General features: G+C 42.9%; 1 protein-coding gene across 1 annotated transcript; it reads left to right on the forward strand.

The window, feature by feature from the left end:
• The first annotated feature begins 2,390 nt into the window (after positions 1 to 2,390).
• LOC138943668 (uncharacterized) lies at positions 2,391 to 7,625 on the forward strand. The gene has a single exon (XM_070314630.1). It carries the CDS (start codon positions 2,391 to 2,393, stop codon positions 7,623 to 7,625), a length of 5,235 nt encoding a protein of 1,744 aa, XP_070170731.1.
• Positions 7,626 to 18,181: the final 10,556 nt, after the last annotated feature.

An 18,181-nucleotide genomic window follows, 5' to 3' on the forward strand; every position in this document is an offset into this window, starting at 1 on the left:
CCTTATAATACGGCCAGCCTGACACTACGTACGATATTGTGCGACGCTTGTCCAAATACAAAAACATAAAATACACTATACTTAAACGATCAAATAATTCTTATAAGTTAATTGATAAAATAAACTTTGCTTCGTACATTGATCGCAGTTTTCTTCTCCATCATTACGCTGTTCCAGTTGAATCAGGGTTACCTCCATGTTGGATCCGAAACATTCATTTATCTGCGGACAGTAGCTTTCTATAGATTCCGCATTTTAGTATAACCCTCGTTCATTTTCGTTATTAAATATTTTTTTCAAATTTTTCAAGTACGCGTCTGCGCCGCTCGGAGGCTTTGGCGCGGATAACTTTCCCGAATGTGAAAATCACTTCCCAGGTTATAAAGCGAGTGCGTTTGGGGTATCCGCCATGAGACGGCGAAAAGATGGAGACGTTGAAGAAACTTTGTAAAAGACTGCTGCACATCGACTTTATTTTTGGCTTATACGACGAAAGTAAAATTGATTTTTTAAAAGAATTACCTATCGAAATATCGAGCACTGTAATGGCAATGCTAGACTGGAGAACTCTACAATATGTTGCGATGGTTAGTCGTAGCTGGAAACGTGTATCCGAATACGAACAAAGACGAAGAAGAAGACTGTTGCGACGGATTAGCAAGACAAGGAAATTTGCTTCTGCTAAATCAAAAGAAAGAAGAATTTTCTATTTAATGCGAACAATCAAGGGCGATGAAATAAGAAACCACTTGTACAAAAAATCACAGACATCTGCGGCTCCCGAGGCGTTGAAACATCAGAGACGAACTAGTATAAGAATTTAAAATTAAAATGTTAAAGTAATAAAATGAATAAACGATCAACGTTCTTTGTTGTAAACAATAATACGAATGGTAGTTAACAGTGAAAATAATATAGACGTAACTTATAATATTATAGACAATAATATTCTCTTATTTTATTACTGGCTATAATATTCCAAGGCCGACTTGGCTTCGGCGAGAAAGTTTTTTAATCACGGGACGATCACGAGAGCCGACTTGCTTTGATCACGACTATATTATCTTTCTCTCGTCTCTTCGGTGAAGCGGGCGATGCCGTGATATCGATAGTGACCACGCCGTGTCCCGAACCTAAGCATCCGACAACCCTAGATAGAATAAATCCTTAATTCTTGATTTCCGAGAACCTTATAATACGGCCAGCCTGACACTACGTACGATATTGTGCGACGCTTGTCCAAATACAAAAACATAAAATACACTATACTTAAACGATCAAATAATTCTTATAAGTTAATTGATAAAATAAACTTTGCTTCGTACATTGATCGCAGTTTTCTTCTCCATCATTACGCTGTTCCAGTTGAATCAGGGTTACCTCCATGTTGGATCCGAAACATTCATTTATCTGCGGACAGTAGCTTTCTATAGATTCCGCATTTTAGTATAACCCTCGTTCATTTTCGTTATTAAATTGTTCAAACTTGCCCGTTAAAAGTTATTCTCGAACATTCATCAAAATTATATCGCGATAGCTAAGGCAAATATTTTGGATCGGAAATTCGGTAGCGGGCGAGCGCGTAAACAACTAACCCGCGTTCGCTTTCTTTCGCATTCGGCCCCCCTTTTTTTTGCCATTCCTTTCACGATTTTGCCGGTTTTTCGTATCACTCGCAATACGCCGAGACGATCGCGCGATGTTTCTCACCGCCAATGAGATCATCGAAATTTAGCGACAGTAACCGGCGGAATTCCATGCCGTAAAATTTGCCCATCGTTTCGACAGTCTTGCGCCCGATTTCGCCTGCCGACCACACATTTTCGCTGTGTCTCGTGCCCGCGTCTATCGGCCTAGGCTCGTCTCAGCGTCGAAAGTAGTTGTTATTACGGGCGCCAATCCAGTTCGCGCTAATTGCGAAGAATCTCATCAATCGCTTTCGCGACAAGATCTCTGTCGCGCTATTACTCGGCAGTGAAAAGGACACGAAACGGAAGCTTTCCGATGATCGTCTAAGCCGTCGATCTCGCACGATATAGTCGGCCAGCGCTATCTCGTTCTCCGCTGCGTGTCGAGTATCACGACCAAGTGTCCAGCTATTGTTAATTTTGTGACCTGAAATAAACTTAGAGGGTTCAGTTGCGTGCATAATCCTGCCTCTTTTCTTTCTCTTTCCGTTTGTGATCGTCTGTCCTCCAACGATTCTGCGGAATCGTGTTACGCGCACTCCGCGCTCAGCGCTGGGCGGTCCCGGCATTTTCATCTCATCGCGCGTACGGTCATCTCAAGGTTACGACGCGATCATTTGTTGGTCCTTCGAGCCGGATCGTGAGTGCGGGTGGAGGACAGAACGCTTTCGTCCCGAGTGAGTGTCATTTTGTGCGGACATAATGTCCGAATTATTGGCGTCGCAAGCGGCGCTCCAACGCTCGATCGAGCGTGCGCTTGAAAACTTCAAGAAAATAGGGAGAAATAATCTGACGGCGGCGAAGGTTCGCACACGTATCGCCGCTCTCAAGGAACTGTGGCGTCCTTTCCGGGAAGGTCACGTCATCATGACGAGGACGATTCCAGTTTCCGACCAGATTACCATGGATTACTTTACCAAGGCGACGTTCGACAAGACGGAGGAGGTGTACAACACAACGTGGGAACACATGGTGGAGTGCTTAGAGGAGCTCGAGCCGCCATTAAGTCCAAACCAGTCTATCATGAGCGGACATTCGAATCCCGACGCGTCCGCTCTTTCGCTCTCCCATCTTCCGCCGATTCGCTTGCCACCGTTCGACGGCAATTATGCGGAATGGGAGAATTTCCGCGATCGATTTACCGCGCTTATTATTAACAATAAAGACGTGAGCGATTTCGCGCGCATGCATTTTCTCGCCTCTTCATTAAAGGGTCGCGCACTTGAGACAATCGGGAATATTGCGATCACGGCAACGAATTTTCCAATTGCATGGCACGCGTTAACAGCGAGATTTGAAAATAAGCGACGGTTGCTAACTTCACATCTTTCTACGTTGCTCGGCTTATCGGCAGTATCAAAGGAGTCCGCGTCTGACTTACAGTTTTTATGCGATAAGGCTAATATCGCGATTGCGTCATTGCAAAATTTAGATCGAACTCCGAGCAATCTTTGGAACGATATTCTCGTTCACCTTCTTTCGCAAAAATTGGACGCGGCAACTAGAAAAGCGTGGACTCTTCATACTCATCATGTCGATACGCCACCGACGTATGAAGATCTCAATAAATTTCTGTTTTCTCGAATTCGCGCGTTGGAAGAGTGTGCGTTTAATTCCACCGCTAAACCTGCGTCAAAATCAGCGACATCCTCGCGCGTCAATGTCGCCACTGCTTCTACCGTCGCGCTGGCAGCTTGCCCGTTGTGCAAGGCCCGGCATTATCTCAACGCATGTCCAGAGTTTATAGGAAAGAATGCGACTCAGCGTCGGGAAACAGTAAAAAGGTTCAAGCGGTGCTTTAACTGCTTGAGTGCTCGTCACTCCGCTCAAGAGTGCAAAAGCAAATATACTTGTCGATCGTGCGACAAACGACATCACACCATGCTCCACGCTGAGTCGGATTCTAGTTCTGGATCTTATACTCTAACACCGCAACTTTCGCCGTCGGCCACAATCTCAGCAGACACGGTCAATTCGTTGTCAGCTTCCACGAAACCTGGCGTGCGACCGCCGGTTCTTTTAGCGACCGCGTTAGTTAGAGTCAAGGTCGCCTCCGGCCGTTCGGCTACGGTGAGGGCTTTGATTGATCAGGGCTCGGAAGCTTCGATTATTTCCGAGAATTTAGCTCAATTGTTGCGTGCAAAGCGAATTCGCATGCCAACTGCAATCGCTGCCCTTGGAGGCACTCCCGTCGCAACGCTCCGACATGCCGCCGCGATCGTAGTTTCTTCTCGCGATTCTGACGCCCCGTCGGTGTCAACAACAGCATTGATTATGGCAACGTTAACGGCATATCGTCCGAAACGCGTGTCAGACTATGCAGCGTATCCGCATTTGACAAATTTAAAATGGGCGGATGCTGATCCGACCAGCTCCGACCCAATTCAACTCATTCTCGGGTCGGATGTCTATCATGATGTTCTTCTTGACGGTCGTCGGAAGGGCAAGCTCGGCCAACTCGCGGCGCAAGAATCAATCTTTGGCTGGGTAATCTCCGGTCCCTTAACGGCAAATGCTCAGACTTCTCGTTTTCCTGCTGGGAACGGTTCGACAATCTGCTCCACCAGTCATATTACGGTGCACCACTGCACCTCAATTAATACCCTCGCCAAGGACATTCAAAATTTTTGGGAGATTGAGGAGCTCCCTCAATCTCACATTCTTACGCCGCAAGATGAACAGTGCGAGGCTCATTTTCGCGACACGCATTCGCGCGATGCCGACGGGCGCTATATAGTGCGGTTGCCCTTCAAGCGAGGTCCGCCGATTGACATCGGACGTTCTCGGCTCACGGCCGAGCGCCTCTTCAAGTCGTTGACTCGGCGGTTCCGATCGAATGCCGATTTACAGATGGAGTATTCTAATTTTATGAGCGAATATGAGACGCTCGGGCATATGCGTCGGGCGTCGATAAACCACGAATCGTCGGATCAACGCGTATACATTCCGCATCACCCGGTATTTCGTGACGGCAGTTCTACGACGCATTTGCGCGTGGTATTTAATGCGTCAAGCGTTTCGTCAAACGGCTCGTCGCTCAACGACCACTTGTTCGCTGGTCCCAAGTTGCAAACTGAGTTACCCGCGATTATCTTGCAGTGGCGGCATTTTAAATACGTTTATGCTGCAGACATTGCGAAAATGTATCGTCAAATATTGATCGACCCTCGCGACGTTCATTATCAGTGCGTTCTCTGGAAAGGCGACTCAGAGGATCCCATCGATTATCAACTGCTGACCGTCACTTACGGTATGACGTGCGCTCCGTATCTGGCACTTCGGGTTCTAAGAAGCTTGATCGATGATGACGGGCATCGGTTTCCACTCGCGACTCCTATTTTACGGGATCAGATCTATGTTGACGATGTTCTATTCGGCGGTGATGACCCAACGCTCGTTCGTCAATCTCGAGACCAGCTCGTCGCCTTATTGCAATGCGGTAAATTCACCTTACGCAAGTGGGTTAGTAACTCGTCGAGTATGCTTGAAGACATTGATCCTTCTGATCACGGCTTAGCCTTTGAGAAACCGATCGCAACTGACGATAAACTCAAGGTCCTCGGTATCGTCTGGAATCCGACGCGCGACGTCTTCCAGTTTAAAGTTTCGTTGAATGACTCTCTTCCGTGGAGCAAGCGCGCGATTTTATCGACCATCGCGAAACTTTACGATCCATTAGGCTGGGTCACTCCTGTCACAGTATCGGCTAAGATTTTTATGCAACAGCTTTGGCGGCGCAAGCTCTTATGGGACGATGTCATTCCCGAGCCTCTTCTAGGCAAATGGCAATCGATTCATTCAAAGCTTTCGCATCTCAACGACCTTCAAATTGATCGGTGGACCGGAGTTCAGAGCGATGTCGCGCATATCGAACTTCACGGTTTCGCAGACGCTTCGACGCTCGCATATGCCGCCGCGGTTTATCTTAAGGTTGTCTCCGGCTCTGGCAATATTGTTGTCACTCTGCTCGCTGGCAAATCAAGGGTCGCGCCAATTGCGCCTCTCACTGTTCCTCGTCTCGAACTTTCCGCGGCATTACTCCTTGTTCGACTCATTGATTTCGTCAGAAGATCATTCAAATCAAAACCGCTTCCCTGTGTCTGTTGGACAGATTCAACTATCGTCCTCACATGGTTGCGCTCTCATCCATCTCGGTGGAAAACCTTTGTCGCCAACCGTGTCACCGAGATTCAATCTCGCTTACCGGATACTGACTGGCGTCACGTGCCTACTTCGGATAATCCCGCGGATTGTGCGTCGCGTGGATTAGTTGGCGACGAACTAATCAATCATGCCATTTGGTGGCATGGACCATCCTGGCTTAAACACCCCAAGGAGGATTGGCCTCCCGAGCCTGTTTCTCACCCTGTTCCTCACAACGTGGAAGAAAAGGTTATCGCGTTAAATGTTTCTGAGCTTCCAACTCACTGGGATCTTGCGTCACGATATTCGTCGTGGCCTAAATTGCTTCGCGTTACCGCATATCTATTTAAATTTATTTATGCTTGTCGACATTGTAAGGTCGACTCTCGAGCCAACGCTCAACCGAGCAAGGCTATCAATTCAGTCTACGTCGGGTTGGCAACGACCTTTTGGATCAAACGCATCCAAATTAACTTATTCTCTGATGAGATCAATCAGTTGACCAAAAGACAGCGGGTCGCGTCTCGAAGCCCTATCGTAAGTCTTTTGCCGTTTCTCGATGCCGACGGGATCCTTCGTGTAGGGGGCCGCCTGCGCCACGCTCCTCTTCCGTATCGAGTCAAACATCCAATCTTGTTAGCCTCGCACCCGCTAGTGCAGCTTATAGTGTTACAAGCGCACACTCGGGCGTTGCATGGCGGGTCGCAGCTCACTCTGAGCATCCTCCGTCAAGCCTATTGGATTCTTCGCGCTCGGAGCATGGTAAAAGCAGTGATCCACAGATGCATTGTTTGCGTTCGAGAGCGCGCGGCTGTCCCGACGCAGCTCATGGGGGATCTTCCCGCGATGCGAGTCTCGCCTCCGCCACGATGCTTTTCGCATTGCGGTCTAGACTACGCGGGACCGGTCAGAGTTCGGGCCTCTGCCGGTCGAGGAGTTGTCTCGCGAAAGGCATACATTGCATTGTTTGTATGTCTGGCTACACGCGCCATTCATTTAGAGTTAGTTGTCGACTACTCTACTGCAGCATTTCTCAATGCGTATTTGAGATTTTGCTCTCGTCGAGGCCTTCCGCACTCGATGTATTCGGATAACGGAACTAGCTTCGTGGGAGCCGATAAAGAGCTCCAGATTGCCTATCAATCGGCGATCCGCGATCCGAATTTTCTTAACAAAACCGCGTGTGATAACGTAACGTGGAATTTTATTCCACCGTCAGCCCCGCATTTCGGTGGAATGTGGGAAGCAGGCGTGCGGAGTGTCAAACATCACCTGCGACGCGTCCTAGGTGAGCACACGCTCACATTCGAAGAATTCACCACTCTGTTATGCAAGATTGAAGCATGTCTAAATTCGCGTCCTCTCGCGCCGTTGTCGGATTCGCTTGACGAGTTTGATAGCCTTACTCCGGGCCATTTTTTGATCGGTCAAGCCCTCACCGTTCCGCCGGAACCATCTCTTGTTTCGCTGACCGAAAACCGATTGTCTCGATGGCAACTTATTCGACACGTGTCAGAGCGGTTTTGGAAAATCTGGGCGTGCGACTATGTAAATACGTTGCAACAGCGACACAAATGGCAAAAGGTTCAACCAGCGGTTAAACTCGGCCAATTGGTCTTGTTACGTAATACAAATTTACCTCCCTGCAAATGGGAACTCGGGCGGATCACCCAGCTTCATCCCGGGTCGGATAGTTTAACGAGAGTGGTGACGGTAAAAACCGCCACCTCGGAATTCAGGCGCCCGATCGTGAAGCTCTGTGCTCTGCCAGTCGACAGCGTTGCGCCTAACTAGCAAATCAGTAGCACCCAAATTATATTGTAAGGCCGTGACTTATCGCTCGTGTGAGCCCATTCTACTATTATGGGCATTTCGATCATAGTTCTAATTACTTTATATTTCTTTATAAGCGTATAGACATAACTTAGTGTATCATGCAGACCGTCTCGCGACCAGCGGGCGGTGCGGCCTAATTCTCTTGAATTTCGAGCTATTGAAACCCGCGTTTCAAGGCGGGCGGTATGTTCAAACTTGCCCGTTAAAAGTTATTCTCGAACATTCATCAAAATTATATCGCGATAGCTAAGGCAAATATTTTGGATCGGAAATTCGGTAGCGGGCGAGCGCGTAAACAACTAACCCGCGTTCGCTTTCTTTCGCATTCGGCCCCCCTTTTTTTTGCCATTCCTTTCACGATTTTGCCGGTTTTTCGTATCACTCGCAATACGCCGAGACGATCGCGCGATGTTTCTCACCGCCAATGAGATCATCGAAATTTAGCGACAGTAACCGGCGGAATTCCATGCCGTAAAATTTGCCCATCGTTTCGACAGTCTTGCGCCCGATTTCGCCTGCCGACCACACATTTTCGCTGTGTCTCGTGCCCGCGTCTATCGGCCTAGGCTCGTCTCAGCGTCGAAAGTAGTTGTTATTACGGGCGCCAATCCAGTTCGCGCTAATTGCGAAGAATCTCATCAATCGCTTTCGCGACAAGATCTCTGTCGCGCTATTACTCGGCAGTGAAAAGGACACGAAACGGAAGCTTTCCGATGATCGTCTAAGCCGTCGATCTCGCACGATATAGTCGGCCAGCGCTATCTCGTTCTCCGCTGCGTGTCGAGTATCACGACCAAGTGTCCAGCTATTGTTAATTTTGTGACCTGAAATAAACTTAGAGGGTTCAGTTGCGTGCATAATCCTGCCTCTTTTCTTTCTCTTTCCGTTTGTGATCGTCTGTCCTCCAACGATTCTGCGGAATCGTGTTACGCGCACTCCGCGCTCAGCGCTGGGCGGTCCCGGCATTTTCATCTCATCGCGCGTACGGTCATCTCAAGGTTACGACGCGATCATAAATATTTTTTTCAAATTTTTCAAGTACGCGTCTGCGCCGCTAGGAGGCTTTGGCGCGGATAACTTTCCCGAATGTGAAAATCACTTCCCAGGTTATAAAGCGAGTGCGTTTGGGGTATCCGCCATGAGACGGCGAAAAGATGGAGACGTTGAAGAAACTTTGTAAAAGACTGCTGCACATCGACTTTATTTTTGGCTTATACGACGAAAGTAAAATTGATTTTTTAAAAGAATTACCTATCGAAATATCGAGCACTGTAATGGCAATGCTAGACTGGAGAACTCTACAATATGTTGCGATGGTTAGTCGTAGCTGGAAACGTGTATCCGAATACGAACAAAGACGAAGAAGAAGACTGTTGCGACGGATTAGCAAGACAAGGAAATTTGCTTCTGCTAAATCAAAAGAAAGAAGAATTTTCTATTTAATGCGAACAATCAAGGGCGATGAAATAAGAAACCACTTGTACAAAAAATCACAGACATCTGCGGCTCCCGAGACGTTGAAACATCAGAGACGAACTAGTATAAGAATTTAAAATTAAAATGTTAAAGTAATAAAATGAATAAACGATCAACGTTCTTTGTTGTAAACAATAATACGAATGGTAGTTAACAGTGAAAATAATATAGACGTAACTTATAATATTATAGACAATAATATTCTCTTATTTTATTACTGGCTATAATATTCCAAGGCCGACTTGGCTTCGGCGAGAAAGTTTTTTAATCACGGGACGATCACGAGAGCCGACTTGCTTTGATCACGACTATATTATCTTTCTCTCGTCTCTTCGGTGAAGCGGGCGATGCCGTGATATCGATAGTGACCACGCCGTGTCCCGAACCTAAGCATCCGACAACCCTAGATAGAATAAATCCTTAATTCTTGATTTCCGAGAACCTTATAATACGGCCAGCCTGACACTACGTACGATATTGTGCGACGCTTGTCCAAATACAAAAACATAAAATACACTATACTTAAACGATCAAATAATTCTTATAAGTTAATTGATAAAATAAACTTTGCTTCGTACATTGATCGCAGTTTTCTTCTCCATCATTACGCTGTTCCAGTTGAATCAGGGTTACCTCCATGTTGGATCCGAAACATTCATTTATCTGCGGACAGTAGCTTTCTATAGATTCCGCATTTTAGTATAACCCTCGTTCATTTTCGTTATTAAATATTTTTTTCAAATTTTTCAAGTACGCGTCTGCGCCGCTAGGAGGCTTTGGCGCGGATAACTTTCCCGAATGTGAAAATCACTTCCCAGGTTATAAAGCGAGTGCGTTTGGGGTATCCGCCATGAGACGGCGAAAAGATGGAGACGTTGAAGAAACTTTGTAAAAGACTGCTGCACATCGACTTTATTTTTGGCTTATACGACGAAAGTAAAATTGATTTTTTAAAAGAATTACCTATCGAAATATCGAGCACTGTAATGGCAATGCTAGACTGGAGAACTCTACAATATGTTGCGATGGTTAGTCGTAGCTGGAAACGTGTATCCGAATACGAACAAAGACGAAGAAGAAGACTGTTGCGACGGATTAGCAAGACAAGGAAATTTGCTTCTGCTAAATCAAAAGAAAGAAGAATTTTCTATTTAATGCGAACAATCAAGGGCGATGAAATAAGAAACCACTTGTACAAAAAATCACAGACATCTGCGGCTCCCGAGACGTTGAAACATCAGAGACGAACTAGTATAAGAATTTAAAATTAAAATGTTAAAGTAATAAAATGAATAAACGATCAACGTTCTTTGTTGTAAACAATAATACGAATGGTAGTTAACAGTGAAAATAATATAGACGTAACTTATAATATTATAGACAATAATATTCTCTTATTTTATTACTGGCTATAATATTCCAAGGCCGACTTGGCTTCGGCGAGAAAGTTTTTTAATCACGGGACGATCACGAGAGCCGACTTGCTTTGATCACGACTATATTATCTTCCTCTCGTCTCTTCGGTGAAGCGGGCGATGCCGTGATATCGATAGTGACCACGCCGTGTCCCGAACCTAAGCATCCGACAACCCTAGATAGAATAAATCCTTAATTCTTGATTTCCGAGAACCTTATAATACGGCCAGCCTGACACTACGTACGATATTGTGCGACGCTTGTCCAAATACAAAAACATAAAATACACTATACTTAAACGATCAAATAATTCTTATAAGTTAATTGATAAAATAAACTTTGCTTCGTACATTGATCGCAGTTTTCTTCTCCATCATTACGCTGTTCCAGTTGAATCAGGGTTACCTCCATGTTGAATCCGAAACATTCATTTATCTGCGGACAGTAGCTGTCTATAGATTCCGCATTTTAGTATAACCCTCGTTCATTTTCGTTATTAAATATTTTTTTCAAATTTTTCAAGTACACGTCTGCGCCGCTAGGAGGCTTTGGCGCGGATAACTTTCCCGAATGTGAAAATCACTTCCCAGGTTATAAAGCGAGTGCGTTTGGGGTATCCGCCATGAGACGGCGAAAAGATGGAGACGTTGAAGAAACTTTGTAAAAGACTGCTGCACATCGACTTTATTTTTGGCTTATACGACGAAAGTAAAATTGATTTTTTAAAAGAATTACCTATCGAAATATCGAGCACTGTAATGGCAATGCTAGACTGGAGAACTCTACAATATGTTGCGATGGTTAGTCGTAGCTGGAAACGTGTATCCGAATACGAACAAAGACGAAGAAGAAGACTGTTGCGACGGATTAGCAAGACAAGGAAATTTGCTTCTGCTAAATCAAAAGAAAGAAGAATTTTCTATTTAATGCGAACAATCAAGGGCGATGAAATAAGAAACCACTTGTACAAAAAATCACAGACATCTGCGGCTCCCGAGGCGTTGAAACATCAGAGACGAACTAGTATAAGAATTTAAAATTAAAATGTTAAAGTAATAAAATGAATAAACGATCAACGTTCTTTGTTGTAAACAATAATACGAATGGTAGTTAACAGTGAAAATAATATAGACGTAACTTATAATATTATAGACAATAATATTCTCTTATTTTATTACTGGCTATAATATTCCAAGGCCGACTTGGCTTCGGCGAGAAAGTTTTTTAATCACGGGACGATCACGAGAGCCGACTTGCTTTGATCACGACTATATTATCTTCCTCTCGTCTCTTCGGTGAAGCGGGCGATGCCGTGATATCGATAGTGACCACGCCGTGTCCCGAACCTAAGCATCCGACAACCCTAGATAGAATAAATCCTTAATTCTTGATTTCCGAGAACCTTATAATACGGCCAGCCTGACACTACGTACGATATTGTGCGACGCTTGTCCAAATACAAAAACATAAAATACACTATACTTAAACGATCAAATAATTCTTATAAGTTAATTGATAAAATAAACTTTGCTTCGTACATTGATCGCAGTTTTCTTCTCCATCATTACGCTGTTCCAGTTGAATCAGGGTTACCTCCATGTTGGATCCGAAACATTCATTTATCTGCGGACAGTAGCTTTCTATAGATTCCGCATTTTAGTATAACCCTCGTTCATTTTCGTTATTAAATATTTTTTTCAAATTTTTCAAGTACGCGTCTGCGCCGCTAGGAGGCTTTGGCGCGGATAACTTTCCCGAATGTGAAAATCACTTCCCAGGTTATAAAGCGAGTGCGTTTGGGGTATCCGCCATGAGACGGCGAAAAGATGGAGACGTTGAAGAAACTTTGTAAAAGACTGCTGCACATCGACTTTATTTTTGGCTTATACGACGAAAGTAAAATTGATTTTTTAAAAGAATTACCTATCGAAATATCGAGCACTGTAATGGCAATGCTAGACTGGAGAACTCTACAATATGTTGCGATGGTTAGTCGTAGCTGGAAACGTGTATCCGAATACGAACAAAGACGAAGAAGAAGACTGTTGCGACGGATTAGCAAGACAAGGAAATTTGCTTCTGCTAAATCAAAAGAAAGAAGAATTTTCTATTTAATGCGAACAATCAAGGGCGATGAAATAAGAAACCACTTGTACAAAAAATCACAGACATCTGCGGCTCCCGAGGCGTTGAAACATCAGAGACGAACTAGTATAAGAATTTAAAATTAAAATGTTAAAGTAATAAAATGAATAAACGATCAACGTTCTTTGTTGTAAACAATAATACGAATGGTAGTTAACAGTGAAAATAATATAGACGTAACTTATAATATTATAGACAATAATATTCTCTTATTTTATTACTGGCTATAATATTCCAAGGCCGACTTGGCTTCGGCGAGAAAGTTTTTTAATCACGGGACGATCACGAGAGCCGACTTGCTTTGATCACGACTATATTATCTTTCTCTCGTCTCTTCGGTGAAGCGGGCGATGCCGTGATATCGATAGTGACCACGCCGTGTCCCGAACCTAAGCATCCGACAACCCTAGATAGAATAAATCCTTAATTCTTGATTTCCGAGAACCTTATAATACGGCCAGCCTGACACTACGTACGATATTGTGCGACGCTTGTCCAAATACAAAAACATAAAATACACTATACTTAAACGATCAAATAATTCTTATAAGTTAATTGATAAAATAAACTTTGCTTCGTACATTGATCGCAGTTTTCTTCTCCATCATTACGCTGTTCCAGTTGAATCAGGGTTACCTCCATGTTGGATCCGAAACATTCATTTATCTGCGGACAGTAGCTTTCTATAGATTCCGCATTTTAGTATAACCCTCGTTCATTTTCGTTATTAAATATTTTTTTCAAATTTTTCAAGTACGCGTCTGCGCCGCTAGGAGGCTTTGGCGCGGATAACTTTCCCGAATGTGAAAATCACTTCCCAGGTTATAAAGCGAGTGCGTTTGGGGTATCCGCCATGAGACGGCGAAAAGATGGAGACGTTGAAGAAACTTTGTAAAAGACTGCTGCACATCGACTTTATTTTTGGCTTATACGACGAAAGTAAAATTGATTTTTTAAAAGAATTACCTATCGAAATATCGAGCACTGTAATGGCAATGCTAGACTGGAGAACTCTACAATATGTTGCGATGGTTAGTCGTAGCTGGAAACGTGTATCCGAATACGAACAAAGACGAAGAAGAAGACTGTTGCGACGGATTAGCAAGACAAGGAAATTTGCTTCTGCTAAATCAAAAGAAAGAAGAATTTTCTATTTAATGCGAACAATCAAGGGCGATGAAATAAGAAACCACTTGTACAAAAAATCACAGACATCTGCGGCTCCCGAGACGTTGAAACATCAGAGACGAACTAGTATAAGAATTTAAAATTAAAATGTTAAAGTAATAAAATGAATAAACGATCAACGTTCTTTGTTGTAAACAATAATACGAATGGTAGTTAACAGTGAAAATAATATAGACGTAACTTATAATATTATAGACAATAATATTCTCTTATTTTATTACTGGCTATAATATTCCAAGGCCGACTTGGCTTCGGCGAGAAAGTTTTTTAATCACGGGACGATCACGAGAGCCGACTTGCTTTGATCACGACTATATTATCTTTCTCTCGTCTCTTCGGTGAAGCGGGCGATGCCGTGATATCGATAGTGACCACGCCGTGTCCCGAACCTAAGCATCCGACAACCCTAGATAGAATAAATCCTTAATTCTTGATTTCCGAGAACCTTATAATACGGCCAGCCTGACACTACGTACGATATTGTGCGACGCTTGTCCAAATACAAAAACATAAAGTACACTATACTTAAACGATCAAATAATTCTTATAAGTTAATTGATAAAATAAACTTTGCTTCGTACATTGATCGCAGTTTTCTTCTCCATCATTACGCTGTTCCAGTTGAATCAGGGTTACCTCCATGTTGGATCCGAAACATTCATTTATCTGCGGACAGTAGCTTTCTATAGATTCCGCATTTTAGTATAACCCTCGTTCATTTTCGTTATTAAATATTTTTTTCAAATTTTTCAAGTACGCGTCTGCGCCGCTAGGAGGCTTTGGCGCGGATAACTTTCCCGAATGTGAAAATCACTTCCCAGGTTATAAAGCGAGTGCGTTTGGGGTATCCGCCATGAGACGGCGAAAAGATGGAGACGTTGAAGAAACTTTGTAAAAGACTGCTGCACATCGACTTTATTTTTGGCTTACACGACGAAAGTAAAATTGATTTTTTAAAAGAATTACCTATCGAAATATCGAGCACTGTAATGGCAATGCTAGACTGGAGAACTCTACAATATGTTGCGATGGTTAGTCGTAGCTGGAAACGTGTATCCGAATACGAACAAAGACGAAGAAGAAGACTGTTGCGACGGATTAGCAAGACAAGGAAATTTGCTTCTGCTAAATCAAAAGAAAGAAGAATTTTCTATTTAATGCGAACAATCAAGGGCGATGAAATAGGAAACCACTTGTACAAAAAATCACAGACATCTGCGGCTCCCGAGGCGTTGAAACATCAGAGACGAACTAGTATAAGAATTTAAAATTAAAATGTTAAAGTAATAAAATGAATAAACGATCAACGTTCTTTGTTGTAAACAATAATACGAATGGTAGTTAACAGTGAAAATAATATAGACGTAACTTATAATATTATAGACAATAATATTCTCTTATTTTATTACTGGCTATAATATTCCAAGGCCGACTTGGCTTCGGCGAGAAAGTTTTTTAATCACGGGACGATCACGAGAGCCGACTTGCTTTGATCACGACTATATTATCTTCCTCTCGTCTCTTCGGTGAAGCGGGCGATGCCGTGATATCGATAGTGACCACGCCGTGTCCCGAACCTAAGCATCCGACAACCCTAGATAGAATAAATCCTTAATTCTTGATTTCCGAGAACCTTATAATACGGCCAGCCTGACACTACGTACGATATTGTGCGACGCTTGTCCAAATACAAAAACATAAAATACACTATACTTAAACGATCAAATAATTCTTATAAGTTAATTGATAAAATAACCTTTGCTTCGTACATTGATCGCAGTTTTCTTCTCCATCATTACGCTGTTCCAGTTGAATCAGGGTTACCTCCATGTTGAATCCGAAACATTCATTTATCTGCGGACAGTAGCTGTCTATAGATTCCGCATTTTAGTATAACCCTCGTTCATTTTCGTTATTAAATATTTTTTTCAAATTTTTCAAGTACGCGTCTGCGCCGCTAGGAGGCTTTGGCGCGGATAACTTTCCCGAATGTGAAAATCACTTCCCAGGTTATAAAGCGAGTGCGTTTGGGGTATCCGCCATGAGACGGCGAAAAGATGGAGACGTTGAAGAAACTTTGTAAAAGACTGCTGCACATCGACTTTATTTTTGGCTTATACGACGAAAGTAAAATTGATTTTTTAAAAGAATTACCTATCGAAATATCGAGCACTGTAATGGCAATGCTAGACTGGAGAACTCTACAATATGTTGCGATGGTTAGTCGTAGCTGGAAACGTGTATCCGAATACGAACAAAGACGAAGAAGAAGACTGTTGCGACGGATTAGCAAGACAAGGAAATTTGCTTCTGCTAAATCAAAAGAAAGAAGAATTTTCTATTTAATGCGAACAATCAAGGGCGATGAAATAAGAAACCACTTGTACAAAAAATCACAGACATCTGCGGCTCCCGAGGCGTTGAAACATCAGAGACGAACTAGTATAAGAATTTAAAATTAAAATGTTAAAGTAATAAAATGAATAAACGATCAACGTTCTTTGTTGTAAACAATAATACGAATGGTAGTTAACAGTGAAAATAATATAGACGTAACTTATAATATTATAGACAATAATATTCTCTTATTTTATTACTGGCTATAATATTCCAAGGCCGACTTGGCTTCGGCGAGAAAGTTTTTTAATCACGGGACGATCACGAGAGCCGACTTGCTTTGATCACGACTATATTATCTTTCTCTCGTCTCTTCGGTGAAGCGGGCGATGCCGTGATATCGATAGTGACCACGCCGTGTCCCGAACCTAAGCATCCGACAACCCTAGATAGAATAAATCCTTAATTCTTGATTTCCGAGAACCTTATAATACGGCCAGCCTGACACTACGTACGATATTGTGCGACGCTTGTCCAAATACAAAAACATAAAGTACACTATACTTAAACGATCAAATAATTCTTATAAGTTAATTGATAAAATAAACTTTGCTTCGTACATTGATCGCAGTTTTCTTCTCCATCATTACGCTGTTCCAGTTGAATCAGGGTTACCTCCATGTTGGATCCGAAACATTCATTTATCTGCGGACAGTAGCTTTCTATAGATTCCGCATTTTAGTATAACCCTCGTTCATTTTCGTTATTAAATATTTTTTTCAAATTTTTCAAGTACGCGTCTGCGCCGCTAGGAGGCTTTGGCGCGGATAACTTTCCCGAATGTGAAAATCACTTCCCAGGTTATAAAGCGAGTGCGTTTGGGGTATCCGCCATGAGACGGCGAAAAGATGGAGACGTTGAAGAAACTTTGTAAAAGACTGCTGCACATCGACTTTATTTTTGGCTTACACGACGAAAGTAAAATTGATTTTTTAAAAGAATTACCTATCGAAATATCGAGCACTGTAATGGCAATGCTAGACTGGAGAACTCTACAATATGTTGCGATGGTTAGTCGTAGCTGGAAACGTGTATCCGAATACGAACAAAGACGAAGAAGAAGACTGTTGCGACGGATTAGCAAGACAAGGAAATTTGCTTCTGCTAAATCAAAAGAAAGAAGAATTTTCTATTTAATGCGAACAATCAAGGGCGATGAAATAGGAAACCACTTGTACAAAAAATCACAGACATCTGCGGCTCCCGAGGCGTTGAAACATCAGAGACGAACTAGTATAAGAATTTAAAATTAAAATGTTAAAGTAATAAAATGAATAAACGATCAACGTTCTTTGTTGTAAACAATAATACGAATGGTAGTTAACAGTGAAAATAATATAGACGTAACTTATAATATTATAGACAATAATATTCTCTTATTTTATTACTGGCTATAATATTCCAAGGCCGACTTGGCTTCGGCGAGAAAGTTTTTTAATCACGGGACGATCACGAGAGCCGACTTGCTTTGATCACGACTATATTATCTTTCTCTCGTCTCTTCGGTGAAGCGGGCGATGCCGTGATATCGATAGTGACCACGCCGTGTCCCGAACCTAAGCATCCGACAACCCTAGATAGAATAAATCCTTAATTCTTGATTTCCGAGAACCTTATAATACGGCCAGCCTGACACTACGTACGATATTGTGCGACGCTTGTCCAAATACAAAAACATAAAATACACTATACTTAAACGATCAAATAATTCTTATAAGTTAATTGATAAAATAAACTTTGCTTCGTACATTGATCGCAGTTTTCTTCTCCATCATTACGCTGTTCCAGTTGAATCAGGGTTACCTCCATGTTGGATCCGAAACATTCATTTATCTGCGGACAGTAGCTTTCTATAGATTCCGCATTTTAGTATAACCCTCGTTCATTTTCGT

This window comes from Polyergus mexicanus, unplaced genomic scaffold (assembly GCF_030449975.1).
Source record: "Polyergus mexicanus isolate NDT 795.1 unplaced genomic scaffold, iyPolMexi1.0 SCAF_30, whole genome shotgun sequence".
NCBI lineage: Eukaryota > Metazoa > Arthropoda > Insecta > Hymenoptera > Formicidae > Polyergus > Polyergus mexicanus.

Excerpts from the sequence above, each read along its gene's own strand:
- LOC138943668 (XM_070314630.1), top strand. The coding sequence starts at position 2,391 with ATGTCCGAATTATTGGCGTCGCAAGCGGCGCTCCAACGCTCGATCGAG.